The following is a 13,858-nucleotide window of genomic DNA, read 5'->3' as shown; positions in this document are numbered from 1 at the left end:
TAAGACAGAGAGAAGTAGAGACAGAGAATCAGAAAGAGACACAGAGTCTGAAAATCAAAGAAACAGGGAAAGTGGTACCTAAACCCAGAGGAGGAGATACCCCCCAGAAGCCCATCGAGATGCGGGCTGAGCAGGGGGGCTTCGTGAGGTCGCATCCAGATGCCTCTGCCTTTGACACAGCACTCCGGTGGTCAGCTCTTTGCAGCTGAAATGTATATAAATGAAATGCCCTGCCTAAGTGTATGTCATGGGCAAGAGAACAGCTAGAATGTCCTATTGGCAAGGACCGGCCTCCAGGGATCTGGAATTTTCCCACCCCACACTTCTGTTCATAATCTTTTACTCAGTGTCATCTGCCTTTGCCTCACCGTTAAATACACCCACCCCAAATCCAGTTCAAATCCTACCTGCTCTATGAAGCTTGCCCTGGCCACCTTGCTCTGAAGTTCTTCCCTCTCTCCACATTTCCAGAGCCCTTGTTAACTTACCTACTCCTGAGAATCGAACTAAATCTGCATAACTTTATGTTATCTCTTCTGTAGCTGGCTTCAATTGTTATGTATGTGTTTTATTCAGGCTTCACAGATTTATGTTTGGCACCTCCAATTAAACTGCAATAATGAATGAATGGCTAACATTACTTGAGCACTTACTATTCTTTTTTTTAATGTTATTTTATTTTATTTTTATTTTTATTTTTTATTAAGTTATCATTGATATGCACTCTTATGAAGGTTTCACATGAAAAACATTGTGGTCACTATATTCACCCATATTATCAAGTACCCCCCTTCCCCCACTGCAGTCACTGTCCATCAGTGTAGTAAGATGCCACAGAGTCCCTACCTCTCTTCTCTGGAGCACTTGATGTTCTTTAGGCAAGATTCTACAGGAACAGTTTCATCAGTCCCATTATTGCCTCCCTCCACTTTATAGATGTGGAAACTAAGGCCTGGAAGGATTAATTCTTCCCAAGGCCACATGGATGCTAAATGAGTCCAGGTGGTCAGATTTAAGGGTCCAATGTCTAAGGCCCAAACGATTGCCTTGGGGACAGGGGACAGGCCTTCCCTTCCTAGATACAGAGTAGCTACTCAGTAAGTCGTTAAGACTGGATTTTACTCAAAACACCCAGCACCCTTCCCCTCTCCCACACCCCTCTATCCTCATCCTGTCCACCATGCACAGCCCGGCGCCAGGTCACTACCTGGCCATCCCTTCCACTTCATGGTGTCCCTTGTTTTTCCCTCTGAAGGCTTTGCTGATTTTTAGCCTGACATCACCAAACAGCAATACTAAGGAGGGGAGGAAGGGCCCCTGTGTGGTCTGTCCTGGCCTCTGAGCACCTGGATGGCCTGCCTCACGGCCTGCACCTCCCAGGCTGGTGCTCACACCACCAAGCAGCCACCTGAAGGGATGCACCTGACCGCCACGTTTTGTTTTGCTTCCTGGCACATCTCTGGCTCCAGCTGTGCTGTCGGAACTCCTCACTTCCCCACCTCCTCTCTCCCTAACTCCTGCTCTCCTCTTCCTTTCCTCCCCCTCAGACCCTTTCCCACCCTCTTTTGCTGGCTTCTGTTCTCTTACTTTCCATGAGCAGAGCGTTTCCAGCCTGGCTCCCAGCCAGCACATTTGGACAAAAGGCAGCAATCTTAGAGGAAGACGTCATCTCCCATCCCCTTTCCCGGGGCCAGCACCATGGCTCCCTGGGCCCCAAGACAGAAGGGGGCAGAGGCTGCTCTTGCCACCACTGCTTCCAGCTCTGGGAAAGGCCTTGAGAAGCAGAATATCGTGGGAGTTAGAAGCAAAGGATTTGGAGGCCGACAGATGCACATTCAAATTCCAGTTCTGCCACTTTGAGAGCTGTGGGACCTCAGACAAGTCTCACTTCTCTCCTCAGTAAAATGGGGATAATTGTAGCACCTACTCTGAAAGGCAGCAGTAAGGGTTAAATGAGATTACACCTGTAAAGCGCTCAGCACAGTGCAGATCCTATAAAAGCGCTCAACATGTCTTCTGTTATAAAGTGAACTTAGCTCACACAAATGAGTAATAACACAGGAGCCTGAATTAATAATAATAACTCCTCAATTGGTCTGCAGGGCTCCTTATCCAGCCTCAATTGTTTTGCAAGTGTGGTAAAGGTATAACTGCTGTCACAGTGTAATTTGTAAAAGTTGGTTTTGAAACTGCAGGGGGGAGTGGACCCCCTTTCCTTTTCAGTGGAAGCCTGGTCAGATAGCGCTCAGCAGCAGGAGCGGGAGCCCAGCCTGATCACACAGCCTGCTCGTCTTGACTCCCCTCCCCCAGCCCTGTTTTCTGGTTTCTTATTAGCGGAGGCCCTCTTTCTGTTTGTTTACTATGTGTGTCTGGGGTTTTGTACTCTGAAGTTGTGCAATGCCTGGGAACGTGTTCATTTTTGTTTAGCCAAGTTTTGAGATATGGGAAATGGTCTTTCCTCTAGGCTTTTATTTAGCTATTCTGAACCAGCATGGGTCGGTTTGAAATCAATCAATGAGCTTAATCACGGGGCTGTGCACAGTACTCCCTGTGAGGTGTCGTTGGGAAATACACCAAAATAAGGAGAGACCTCTACCTTAGAGCTGGGGATAAGAGAAAAAAGTCGCTAAAGGCCATAAAAGATCACAGTCGTTCAATGACAAAAAGACAAGATCAGTCGGGGGAATGCTTGACACACATCTAACAAAAGTCACAAAGTGAGACTGGTTTAAGGACTAAATTTGAACTACAATGGTAAATATTACAAAACAAACATAAACTGGAGGAAGTCAGGGGCAGGCAGTGGAAGTCCGAGGAGTCTCAGACTGCGCCAAAGCAGGGGTTGAATCCGCGGCCTGTGAGGACTGGGTTTGGTTCCAGCAGCTGGGAAAGGAGGGAGTGTTCCCGTGGGGCAGGAGCACGGAAGAGAGGGTGCTCCCCTGACCTGACGGACAGATGGATGGGGCGGGGAGCCGGGAAAGGATGGACCGGGCTGGCCGACTGGACTGGGGCATGTCCTGAGAGTGGGAGGAGTTAAGGTTTGCTCCCCCAGAAAATGAGGATACACAATGCAGATACGTGCTCTTCCTGGCATGGTAAGTTAAAGCGGTGCCTTCGGGGGAGATGTGCAGAGCAGGCTGTGAGAGGTGCAGTGCTAAGGGTCTGGGGGAGCACAGCCTGGGGGTGCACACGGGGGAGGGAGCCTGGGGATAAGTGGAGGCCGGCAGAGCGAGGAGCCAGGCGGGCTGCTTCCCCACTGCCCCTGTGACTCAGTGTGGCTGTTTCTTTTGTTTATCTGGGCTTTCCAAGCAGAAGGTGAGGTCTGACAGCAGAAAGCCACCACCAGGCTTCGTTTTATTCCTCCACAGTGTTTAGCCCAGATCTTGGTTTCCTTTGGGTGAGACATAAATGCTTGTTGAATGAGAGGAGGAATCAGTGAAGATCTCCTTCCTGAAAGACAATCAGGACAACCAGGACAGGGTGATAGCAGGATGCCTTAGGGGAGGATGCAGTAGTCAGTATACCCCACAAAGGTGTGGCAGGGACACCAGCCAATCAGAACGGCCCTACTGTTAACCCTGTAATGGCTGGATGGCGGGGGGAGGGGGGAGGCTGGGTCCCAGCAATGTAATGTGGGGTGCTGGGGGCCCAGGGCTGCGACTTTACCCACCAGTAGAGAAGCATTCTGGCATGCTGACAAGTGGCATAGCTGTGTCAATGCACGGCAGATCCACATCGACCTTGACCTGGGTCAGTCGTGTTGCAGACATTAGGGGGACCTGGCCACAGGGTGTGTCATTGTAACCTGGGATGAGGGCTCAGCGGACAGCTAGGGAAGGAAGCCAGCTCCTGGGAGGGCCATGTGGAGGAGCCTGCGGGCCTGAAAGCAGCATCCTCCTTCTGTTCCTGACCTGGGGCTGTGTGTGCACCTAGAAGCAGCCTCTTTGACCTTCCCTGCCTCTCTCCTCTGCCCCAGGCTCGGGATCTTAGCTGTCCCGTGTCCTGGGGAAAAGAGGGCCTAGAATAAGAGCCTCTCTTGGCCCTGTCTCTGTGGTGCTGGACTCTCAAGTCCTGCTGTTTGAGGAGGCAGCAAGGAGCTCCCTCCTCTCTGACATGTTTTCCATCCAGTTAGATGCAGAAGTTCAGCTGGAGGGCAAACAGGGGGCACCGGTTCCTTTGTGGTGTCCTGGGAGCTTGCTATGTTTGTTGAGGGTCACAGATGCAGATGAGGAGATGGACCAGATGTAAAGGCTGACAGCGGCCACAGATGCCAGGGGTGGGACGCTGGACAGCCACACATTTCATTCCACATCTGAACAGCTCTCACCTGCTGCTCAGAGTATTAAGGAGAGAATCCCTGTGCACCCCCAGAGAGCTGGCAGGCGGAGCTTCCCAGCGCCACCCTGACACCATCTGTTGGCTGAGAGTCATCCCACTCCCCTGCAGGGGATGCCAGCTGTGTGCCTCAGGCAGCCCCACTGCTCTGTCCAGTGACCAAATCACTGTTCTGTGGCTTCTCCCGCAACTAACTTCTCCCCTAACCATGCAAGGTCAGTTTTAATCCTGATTTGCTGCTTGATCCCATAGAAATGCCTTCTCTCGGTCATCTGGGGAAGTTGAGCCTGTATTTCCCAGGGATGCCAGAAGCACAAATAAAACTACAGTGTCCTGCTTCAATGGTTCCAATTTACTGGGAAACGACAGCCAGTTATTAATTTTTTCCATGGTGAGCTGGGGGGAGGGGCAGGGACAGGAGCACCCACCTCCTCTTACTCATTTACTGGGAACAAGTTCACAGGCACCACTGGGTTGTCCACTTACCCCTCCCCCTTCCCCGGGCTCAGGCTTCTAATTGAGTTGGGCTAAGAAAGGCTGGAGGGCAGACAGATGGCACCAAATCATGTCTGCCTGGGTCAGTGCACCTGTACCAGGCAGCCACAAGCTGCAGTTTGCTGGACCGTCCCAGGGTAGGCCTGTCACGTATCAACTAACAACTTATCTCACAGCCTCGCTTTGTCCTGTCAAAGTGTCCCCTTCATATATTTGCTTATCCTATCCATTACCCACAGGGGCTCTGCAGAGAGCTTAGTGCCTAGTCAAACTCAACCCTGACCACGGCTCCTCTTCTGAGAAGCGAGGCGGCGTGAAGGAAGCAAAAGCAAGGCACTCAGGATTGTTTCACGGCGCCAGCTCACGCGTGTAACCCCCCCCCCTCCACCCCGAGGCTGCAGCCTACACAGCATGTGCGATCATGATTATGTGAGATGTGGGATCAATTCACAGATTGCCTCTATGAATGAACCACACTATGAATTTAAATGTTCATATTAACTTAAATACAGAAACTCATAGTAAATTCAGTGGGGACACTTGGTTAAGGGAGAGAGAGGTAATAACGTATTTAACAATTATTTTAAAGACTGAATATCGGAATCTCATTTTAAAAATACCTATCACTGGGTACAAATATGCTCAATATGCATTTGGCTTTGAAATATCTTTTAACTTAGCAGTTGTACTTTTAGGAATTTACCTTACAGAATATTGGCACAAGTGCTGGAGAATGTTTGTAGTGGCTAAAATCAGAAACAACCAATCGCTCATAAATAGATAATTTGTTAAACCAATGAGGTCAGTCCATACGAAGGGACACTAGGCAGCGTGAAGGAGAGGACTCTGTGCAGGGAGTTATTCTCACGTGGCATTCGTCTCACAAAAGGCAGTTCAATTATGGTAGAATGCGCCCATTTGTGTAAATCAAACAAACACGATACATACACACAAAAAGAAAAGACTAGGAGGATTTAGTAGATGTACTGAACAGTGATGGCCTCTGAGGAGGGAGACAGTCTGGGGTAAACATTCAGTTTTCATTTTATTCTTTTTTATATACCTTAAATGCTTTACAACCAAAACTTTTATATTTTACATACAAATATGTATGTATAAAAGTATATACATAAAAGTAATCTTAAAATTTTAAAGTATGTTTTTTAAGAAAACAAAACAACAAAAGGAAATGCATTTGATCCTCTGCTTGAACTTGTCCGACAAGCCCTCCTGATAAGACATGTGGCCCATGGAAGGCCTGGGTACCATGAAGAATGGCCAAGGTCAGTCACAGCTTCCTGTCCTGAGCCCACTCACCAGCTCCATACTGCTCTCATTTCCTTCTGAAGGGGGGAGCATGGAACCTCCCAGTTCCCCACTACTGAAGGAAGCTAACCTTTTCCCTAAGCTTGCTGCGAAGATGACTCACACCTTCTCCCCTAAAGCCAGGTGGAAGATGGTAACTTAGTTTTCGGTAATTTAGCCATTTAGGAAAGGGGATCTCGGGCTCACATCTCTTTCAGCCAACTGCAGGCCAAGGATGAACTGCAGGCCAAGGATGAATGTGTCAAAGGGAAACCAAAGACAAGCAATTCCGGTCTCCAGCTGGCAAAGAGCTTAACTTCTAGGCAAGCTGAGAGTCAATGGGATACATTTTTACAAAATCAGACAACAATTTTAATGGAAGGGTAAAAGATGGTCTGAATCTGGCTTCCCAACATGTTGCTGTCTTTTGACATCAAATGTAGAGGACTGAGTTAATCATCTGCCTCTATTCCAGGCACTGACTTACCCCCTATAATTAAAGGGGCAGATGTGCCAGCTTGGGGTATTCAAAGAGAGCCTGTGGTACCTGTGGAGGCCATCTGGCTCCGGTGGAGGAAGAAGGGTCCACGCCTAGACACAGGAGACTGTGTGTGACATAGGGCACAAGCAGAGGTCAGCCTCTGTCACTATGAGATATTCCATGGGCCCTCAGGGAGCAAAAAGGAAGGGGCAGGGGCTCCAGAAATAGTGGCGGATGCTGGGTCAACTTTGCCCATAGCCAAAGAAGCAACTGCCTACAAGGTGTATTTGAGAGTTATTAGGGAAGACATCAAGCCTCAACATCTCTATCATTTTGTCAGAATTGCTGAAATTCAGCCCTTAGAGATTCATTCTTTTCTATTGGAATTTATGCATGTTAAATTGTAAATGACTTCTCCCAGCTTTCCAATCCAGAAGACAGGGATCTAAGAACTAATAACATCTGACTATCAGGAGTCAAGTAGAAAGACCCCAGAGCTCAGAGGCTCAGCACTGAAGAAAGGTAGATCTACTTGGGTTCCAGGCAAACAGAAAGGTGCTGAAGCTTTTCAGTTTTGGCTAAAGTGCTGCCTGCATACAGTTGTATTAGACCAGATGGATCTAACTGCAGGAGCCTTGTAATTACGTGTTTAGAATTTCTGCTCAGAAGAATACTTTGCACACACAGAAGCTTCACATATGGGTGTTCGTTATTAGCCCCGTATCTGTATCTGTCCAAGATGGCTTTAGATCTTGATGTTGAAGGCCAGTTGATTTCATTAGGAGTAATAAGTTTTCTAATTTAAAATTCTATGGGGTCCTCGCTTTTGGAATCTGAGGTTCCTCTTCCTTGCTGTAATGAGCCCTCTAGGTGGCTGTTAAAGCAGCTACTCTCAACCTTGGCTGCACTTTAAATCACCCAGGACCTTTAAAAAACACTGATATCCCGGGCCCAAAGATTTTGATTTAAGTAATCAGTGTAGGGTGGGTCCCAGCCATCAGTTGTTTTAAAAACTGCCCCCTCAGGGCATTTAAATGTGTTTTCTAATGTGTACCCCTACTTTAAAAATGTGAAGAAATGTGATGGGGTGGGGGAGGAGTAGAAGCTCAGACCTATTTAATTTTAAGACGTCTGTATTTGGCAGAAATTGGCTTAAGCTTTAGAGGGCACATTAGGAGTGCACTGACACAGATTCTGCAGATTCTGTCCCCTCTGCAGAAGCCAAAGGGCAGGGCAGGGCCAGGAGTCTGCAGAGCCTCCCAGCTAGCACTCCCTTTTCACAGGCAGCATTCCTTGTGTTGCAGCAAACAAAATTCCCACCCTGCCTGGACTCACTTGGCGTGGATCTCTGGTCTCCCGAGAACCCCCCTTCCCCATCCCTGAGAAGCAGGCCTACCACGAGGTCTGAGGGCAGGAGGAGCTGGCCCACTCAAGGACATGGACTCGCCCATCTGACCAGAATCTTCAAATGCTCCATGACTGTTCCTCTGGTCAGGATTTCTGCTTGCTGACCTTCCCATCGCACTCTGCTGTCCCTGGCCCCTTTTCCAGACTAGCGTCCCAACCCACCTGCCTATTAGCCACACTGTGACAGGCCTGCTTCCCTCTTCAAGGTGGAAGCATCTCTCTATATTCATTAAAACAGGTGTCCCCTCTTTCTACCCTGGAGAGACCATGGGCTCCTCGCTCTAAGAGTCCCTGGCGCTAGCTGCCGGGACCAGGATTACCCAAAAGCCTGAGCTGACACTCAGCCACCCCCCAGAGATGCAGCGCATTCCCAAGTCATAACATAACAGAAAATGGTATAGGAAGAGAGTCATTTTGAATTTTATCTTCTTGTCTTTTGTAACACCAATAGTGAAGATTTTTTTCTATGTCACCTTTAGTCCTTACACAAAGTTCCACACGACAAAGTCCCAGTTGGGTTCAGTTCCAGGAAAAAAACTTGTTCTGAAAATTAATTCGCATGCTTTCTGTTGTCCAAAAACCAAAACTATGCAATCCAGTGTATCTTTGTCTCTAAACTGCCAGAATATTTAGAGCCAAATTCATTGTCCAAGTGTTGTAATCTGCTAAATTCAGGCCACTCAAAACATCCATTCCTTTTGCTTTGTTTTCTCCTGAGCTTTTCTGCACTTAGTTTTATTCTCTCTCTCCTGTGCCCAAGCCTGTCGATAGGCCCTACCTCCTTATCTCTTGGACCTTTGCTTCCCACCTCAGCACCGCCATCATCAGTAGTTCTGGCCTGGGTGCTGCAAGGTCTTGGTCTCATTGTCCAGGCCTCCACCGGACAGCCAGGCCGAGCTCTGTAAGATACCGAGCAGTTCCCACCACTCCTCCTTCAGCTAGGGCCTCCTTCCCTGAGGGGGTACACTGCAGCCATGAATTCTCCCCATCGACGCCTGTCCTCCTCCCTCCCTCTTGGTTGACTTGGAGCCTGCAACAACCTTCTTTGCTTTGTTTTCCTGGAGAAGAGGTTTTCAGGGCCCAGCCCCTGCCTTGCCTGCTCTGTGGGCCTCCCCTGAACTGGGTGGCCTTGCTCTGGGTTTCCCTAGTCATGCAGCACCTAGGGCCAGGCAGGCCAGGGCTGGTTTAAATTTTTTGTTTGACTATCCAAGTAGGATGGTGAGTTCCTAGAAGAAAGGTAGAGACCTTATTCGTTACTGTGTCCCTAACACCTAGCACGACACAGGCAGGCTTCAGATCTTTCAGAATAAAAGGGTTGAAAGTCAGCCTCTCTGCCAGTCTTTTGCCTACCGTTCCCCCTGCACAGCCGCTGTTTGCCCTTGACTTCTCACAGAGTTCTGTCCTATCTAAGCGGCCCACCCCAAAGGCTTTCAACTCCACATTGGTGTGTTTGTTACTTGCTGACACAAGCCGAATGAAAAGATCTTGTTCTTTTCTTTTATGTAACAACCACTGAAGGTGTGAGAGTTTAGTAACAAAACTACTGCCGATTACAACCCTACTGCCAGGCCATTGGTGCCAGTGTCATTTAGGGCACTGGAGAAGCCATCCTGAAGCATGTTTCAACAGCCACCAGAAGTAGAGTGGGCTTGCTCCTTCCCCAGCGCCAGCGGGTTAAAGTAGTGTGGGCCTTTCCCTTGCACCCAGCCCATGCCCCAGAGTGCACTGCCCAGCGAACCCCCCGGGTCTCCTAGGCGGTTTGAATCCAGTTTTCTGCGGCTCTCCTAACTAGCATTATATCCTGTGTTAGAGGACTCCCCTGGGATCCGTCTGTTCCCAGCTTCATCCTTCGGGGGTAAGTGGAAGAAATAAGAATAGCCTTACCTTCCTGCTTTCCCAAGACTACAAATTCTGACCACAGTGACGCCGGCTGGCTGCTAACCCCCTCTGGGTTCTTTCCCTGCACGCGCACGCGCGTCCCTCTCTCACGCCCCCTGGGACCCAGCAGGGCGCAGGGCGGGGGTCGGCCCAGTTTTTGGTTTCCGAGGCGTGGGACGATGGCGTCCCGGCTCGGCCATGGAAGTCATCCGAGCCTCCGGGAGGTCGCCTGGACAGCACTCCGCTGAAGTCTCGCAGGTCGGGCTGAAGTGCCTGGGTCTCCACGTCCGCACACAGGAAACCCAGACGGGTCTGCAAAGAGCCACTTCCCAGCTCCGGGTTGGGGCAGTTCCAGCCGTCTCCTCCCTGTTCCCCAGCGCGTCCCCTCCTCTGTCCCCCCGTATGTCCCCTCCGCGGTGCGCGCGCGCGTTTGCTCCCCGGTCCCCTGGCCCTACCTCTCGGGCCGCGGCTCCGCGGGCTCCCAGGTGCAGCTCGGGGACGCCCGGGCGAGCGGGGGCGGCGGGCGGCTGGGGCCGGGGGCGCCATGGCCCGCAGCCCCCCGCTCTGGGCTGGGCCGGGCCTCCGCGCTCGCGTCCCGCCGCCCGGCCGCCGCTGCGAGCGAGTGCAGGCTGCTGGGCGGGCGCCGCCGCCCCCCACCGCCGCCCCGCCCGGCCCGCGCGGTGAGCTCATCCGCAGCTGGCGGGCGCCCGGCTCGTCGCCAAGGCAACGCCTCCCAGGGCCGCGCGGACCCGGGCAGCTCCCGTAAACAGGACCTTCTGCCGGACTCTACCCGCGCCTTTTTGGGGGTGGGGAGAGGGTGGCTTAACCCTTCCTGCGCCGGGGACCACCGAGTAGCATTCCCCGTGTCCCCGGAGCCGGGCATTTATTGGTGCGGGGGCTCAGCCAGGGCGGAGATCTTAGCTGGATGCTCGCAAGTGGCTGCGACTCCCCCTGCCCCGCGCTGACTCCAGTTGTCTTTCACGGGGCACCCCTGGGTGAGGCGCGGGGCTGGGGGCTGGAACTTCCCGGGCAATGAGTCACCACCACCCTTGCCCCCTGCTTTTGCAGTCTGGCTGGGTGTGTCACAGGCACTGAAGCCCAGGGGCCCTGAATGCCGGGCACAGGGGCCTCCAAACCAGGCGGGGACAGACTAGGAAAAGCTTCCCGGAGGGAAATGATTTTACAGTGCCTGCTTCCCCGACTCACATAAGACATTCAAGAAACACAGATCTCATGATTTAGGATTGCCAAATAAGTACATGTGAAAATACGATGGGCATTTTATGCTGAGGGCAATGGGGGGCCACAGGAGGTTTTGGAGCCAGAGGAGTTTCCTGATGAAAGGGACATGGGACTGGCAAGGGTGATGTATGGGGTGGAAGGCTCCAGGCCCATTTCTATACCCTGAAGAGAGATCTTGTCTTTAGCACTGGGGCACCAAGAGAAGGCCTAAAGCCTAAGCAAGAGGGGAAAAGGGAAGAGAGAAGTTTAGCTTTCAAATCCACAAAAGGGGTGTGCAGAAGAGAGAAAAAAGGGAAAACAAAGGATGGCCAGATGTGGGGAACATTAGATACTGCCAAGAAGCCCCCACAGGCTGGGGCCTGAGATCCACAGGACTTAATCAGGTATCAGTCACAGGAAACAAGTTCTGTCTCCTTCTTACCTGAGGGTTTTGCTCATTCTGAGATCTTTGAAGCTTTTCTCAGGCTTATTAAAGCTTCTTAAACTCCTTCAGGCCATACCCATTTCAACTAAGCACAGTAAACTTTAAGAATACAAATCTGCAAGGTGCAACCATTTTTAAAAAGATGTATGCATTTGGATTGTTAAGTTTGCTGAAGCATCATTAAGTTTTCACTTTCTAAGAAATGATCAGAGACTTGGCTTCTGCAGGGTTAATTACTCCCAGCATCCTGGAGTACCTTGAGGCAAGCTGGCAAAGTGGAGAAAATAGCAAATGGAGAACAACTGAGCTGAGAGTCCAGCTGGCTGCCTCCCCCAACCTAATGCACAAAATGGGTCTGTTGCCTTTGATTTTGTGGCTTTCAAATTGCCAGTTGCACCTTAGGTGGGCAAGCCACAGAGGAGGCTGGGGCGCCCTTAATGGCACTTCCTAGACGGTGGGTCTCTGCTCCTTCATTTTTGAGTTCTGGACACTAACTTGTTTTAGAAAAAGATCCCCACGCTAGCTCCTGGGGCCAGGCTCTGGAACCTGTGCTGTGCAAGTTTTCATGCCTGCCTGGCTGTCAAAGCCCCCAACCCCACTGCTCCCCAGGGCTGGCCGCTCCTGTCCCAGGGTCATCAGACAGCTCTGTTGTCAAGGCAGGGTCGCACACATGGCTCCCTTCCCTTTCCCTTCCTCCAGGCCCTGCCCTGCAGGCACTTCAGCACTGGAGCCTTCCAGTTGTTACTACTCCTGGTCCCTCCCAAGCCCCAGTTCACCAGCTCCAAAGAGCAGTGGAGGCCTCCAAGGTGGGGGCTGTGCACCAGAGCCTGGCCAGTCCTTTCAGGGGGCCCCTCTCCTCCCAGCTCCTGACATCCACTACTCCAACAGGCCCTCCCCCCACCCTCCCTGTCTGTCCTCAGCTTCTCTCCACTTTGGAAAATGAGACCTAGGGTAGGAGGTACTGCCTGGCTTCAAGCTGGGAAAGGAGCTGGAGGGAGGTGGGGACAGTGGCAGAGTTGATTTTTCTTGATCTTGTATCTCGCTTTCCCCACCTAGGGCAGCCTGGAGCACTGCAGAACCTCCTCCCTCTCCCTCCTCTTCCTTCAGCAGCCTGCGCGGAGCATGGGCTCTGGAGATTGCTTTGCCTCTTAGCTCTCAGGATCTTCATCTGTAAGGTGGAAATAGTGTTGGTTAAAATGGCCTCATGGGGTTTGGGGAATTCAAACAGATGGGCAAGTAAAGGATGTAGTACTGGGCCTGGCCCATGGGGAGCAGTCTTGATAGCACCTCTTTGTTATTCTTTTCCTAATCTCTTGCTTTCTCTACAGGAACTCAGGAAGTCGAGGGCGCTCAGGGTTCACTAGAGGGAGCAGGCCGTTTTCCTTCTCTTCCATCAGGGTTGAGCCTCCCCTCTGTCCTACCTCTTTTAAGTTCAGGGCCTTCCTCCAGAGCCTGGCCAGCAGCAAAGAGCCCACTTCATCTCAGCCACCAACCCAGTAAAGGAGAACTGAGGGACAGAAGGCTTGCCTGGTTAAGATGGGGAAGGAGCCTGAGAAGAAGACTTTGAACATCTCCTCTCCCCAGGATTGTTTAATTTCCACTTAAATTTCTTCTGGACGCTAAATATTTGCTGAGCATCTTTTTTTGGTTTCTAGGCATTTCACATATGTCAAGTCACATAGTCCTCCCCACACTCCTGAGCGATTGAATATCATCCCCACCATTTTATGAGTTGAAAACCACGTTCCAAGGGCACACGGGCCCCAGGCCTGTATCACTCAAGCTGTCTTCTCTTTGTTCCCCCAGGTGGCCTGAGAGCAATGGCTCCCCATGCCCCCCACTCTGGAGGGGCATTTCTGGATCAGGGTTCAAACCATGTCCTGGTTATGCTCCCTCTTCTGGAAGGCGCAGGCAGTGCAGCTCCTTGGGATATCTCTGACACCCCTCCCTAGAGACTGGGTGCTCCTGCTCGGGTCACTGGGATCTGTTGCTTCTTGGCCCTTTGACTGGCAGGAACCCGCTTCCACCTCATTGCCACCTGCCTGCCAGTGCATAGCTGAAATGTATACACCCAGTAGATGACTGTGTGTCTATGGAGGTTTGGTTGTTATTTTATCTAGAAAGTTGGCATGGGGAGAGGAATCATTCATCTGTACTTGGACCTACAACATTTGGATGAGGTAGAGCAAGGAAGGAACTTATTTTAGGGGCAGGGCAAAGTCCTCTCCTTGACACACCCTTGGCCAAGATTCTCCCACCCCTGGGACTGCAGACCTGCACCCTCAGAGCCA

At 51.1% G+C, this 13,858-nt stretch overlaps 1 protein-coding gene and 1 long non-coding RNA gene across 7 annotated transcripts in view; one reads left to right on the top strand and one right to left on the bottom strand.

The window, feature by feature from the left end:
* DENND2A (DENN domain containing 2A) overlaps positions 1 to 10,799 on the bottom strand; it is an 88,314-nt gene extending 77,515 nt beyond the window's left edge. For 5 of the 6 annotated variants that reach the window (XR_005054844.2, XM_073238325.1, XM_073238326.1 and 2 more), the window contains exon 1: positions 10,357 to 10,799. Coding sequence is in view for 4 of the 6 variants with exons in the window: in XM_073238325.1 (XP_073094426.1) it covers positions 10,357 to 10,784 (428 nt within the window). In the remaining 2 variants the exon portion in view is untranslated. Of the gene's footprint in view, positions 1 to 9,907; positions 10,043 to 10,356 lie in introns of those variants that run through there. The other variant, XM_073238328.1, reaches the window with a different exon arrangement.
* LOC140849837 (uncharacterized) lies at positions 10,025 to 13,582 on the top strand. Its single transcript, XR_012132079.1, has 4 exons — positions 10,025 to 10,159; positions 11,795 to 11,920; positions 12,624 to 12,737; positions 12,896 to 13,582. It is a non-coding gene; the product is annotated as an uncharacterized lncRNA (long non-coding RNA).
* The last annotated feature ends 276 nt before the right edge of the window (positions 13,583 to 13,858 follow it).

Source organism: Manis javanica, chromosome 6 (assembly GCF_040802235.1).
Source record: "Manis javanica isolate MJ-LG chromosome 6, MJ_LKY, whole genome shotgun sequence".
Taxonomy (NCBI): Eukaryota; Metazoa; Chordata; class Mammalia; order Pholidota; family Manidae; genus Manis; species Manis javanica.
The sequence above is the reverse complement of the archived record's forward strand: the minus strand, read 5'-3'. Positions and strand labels throughout refer to the sequence as shown.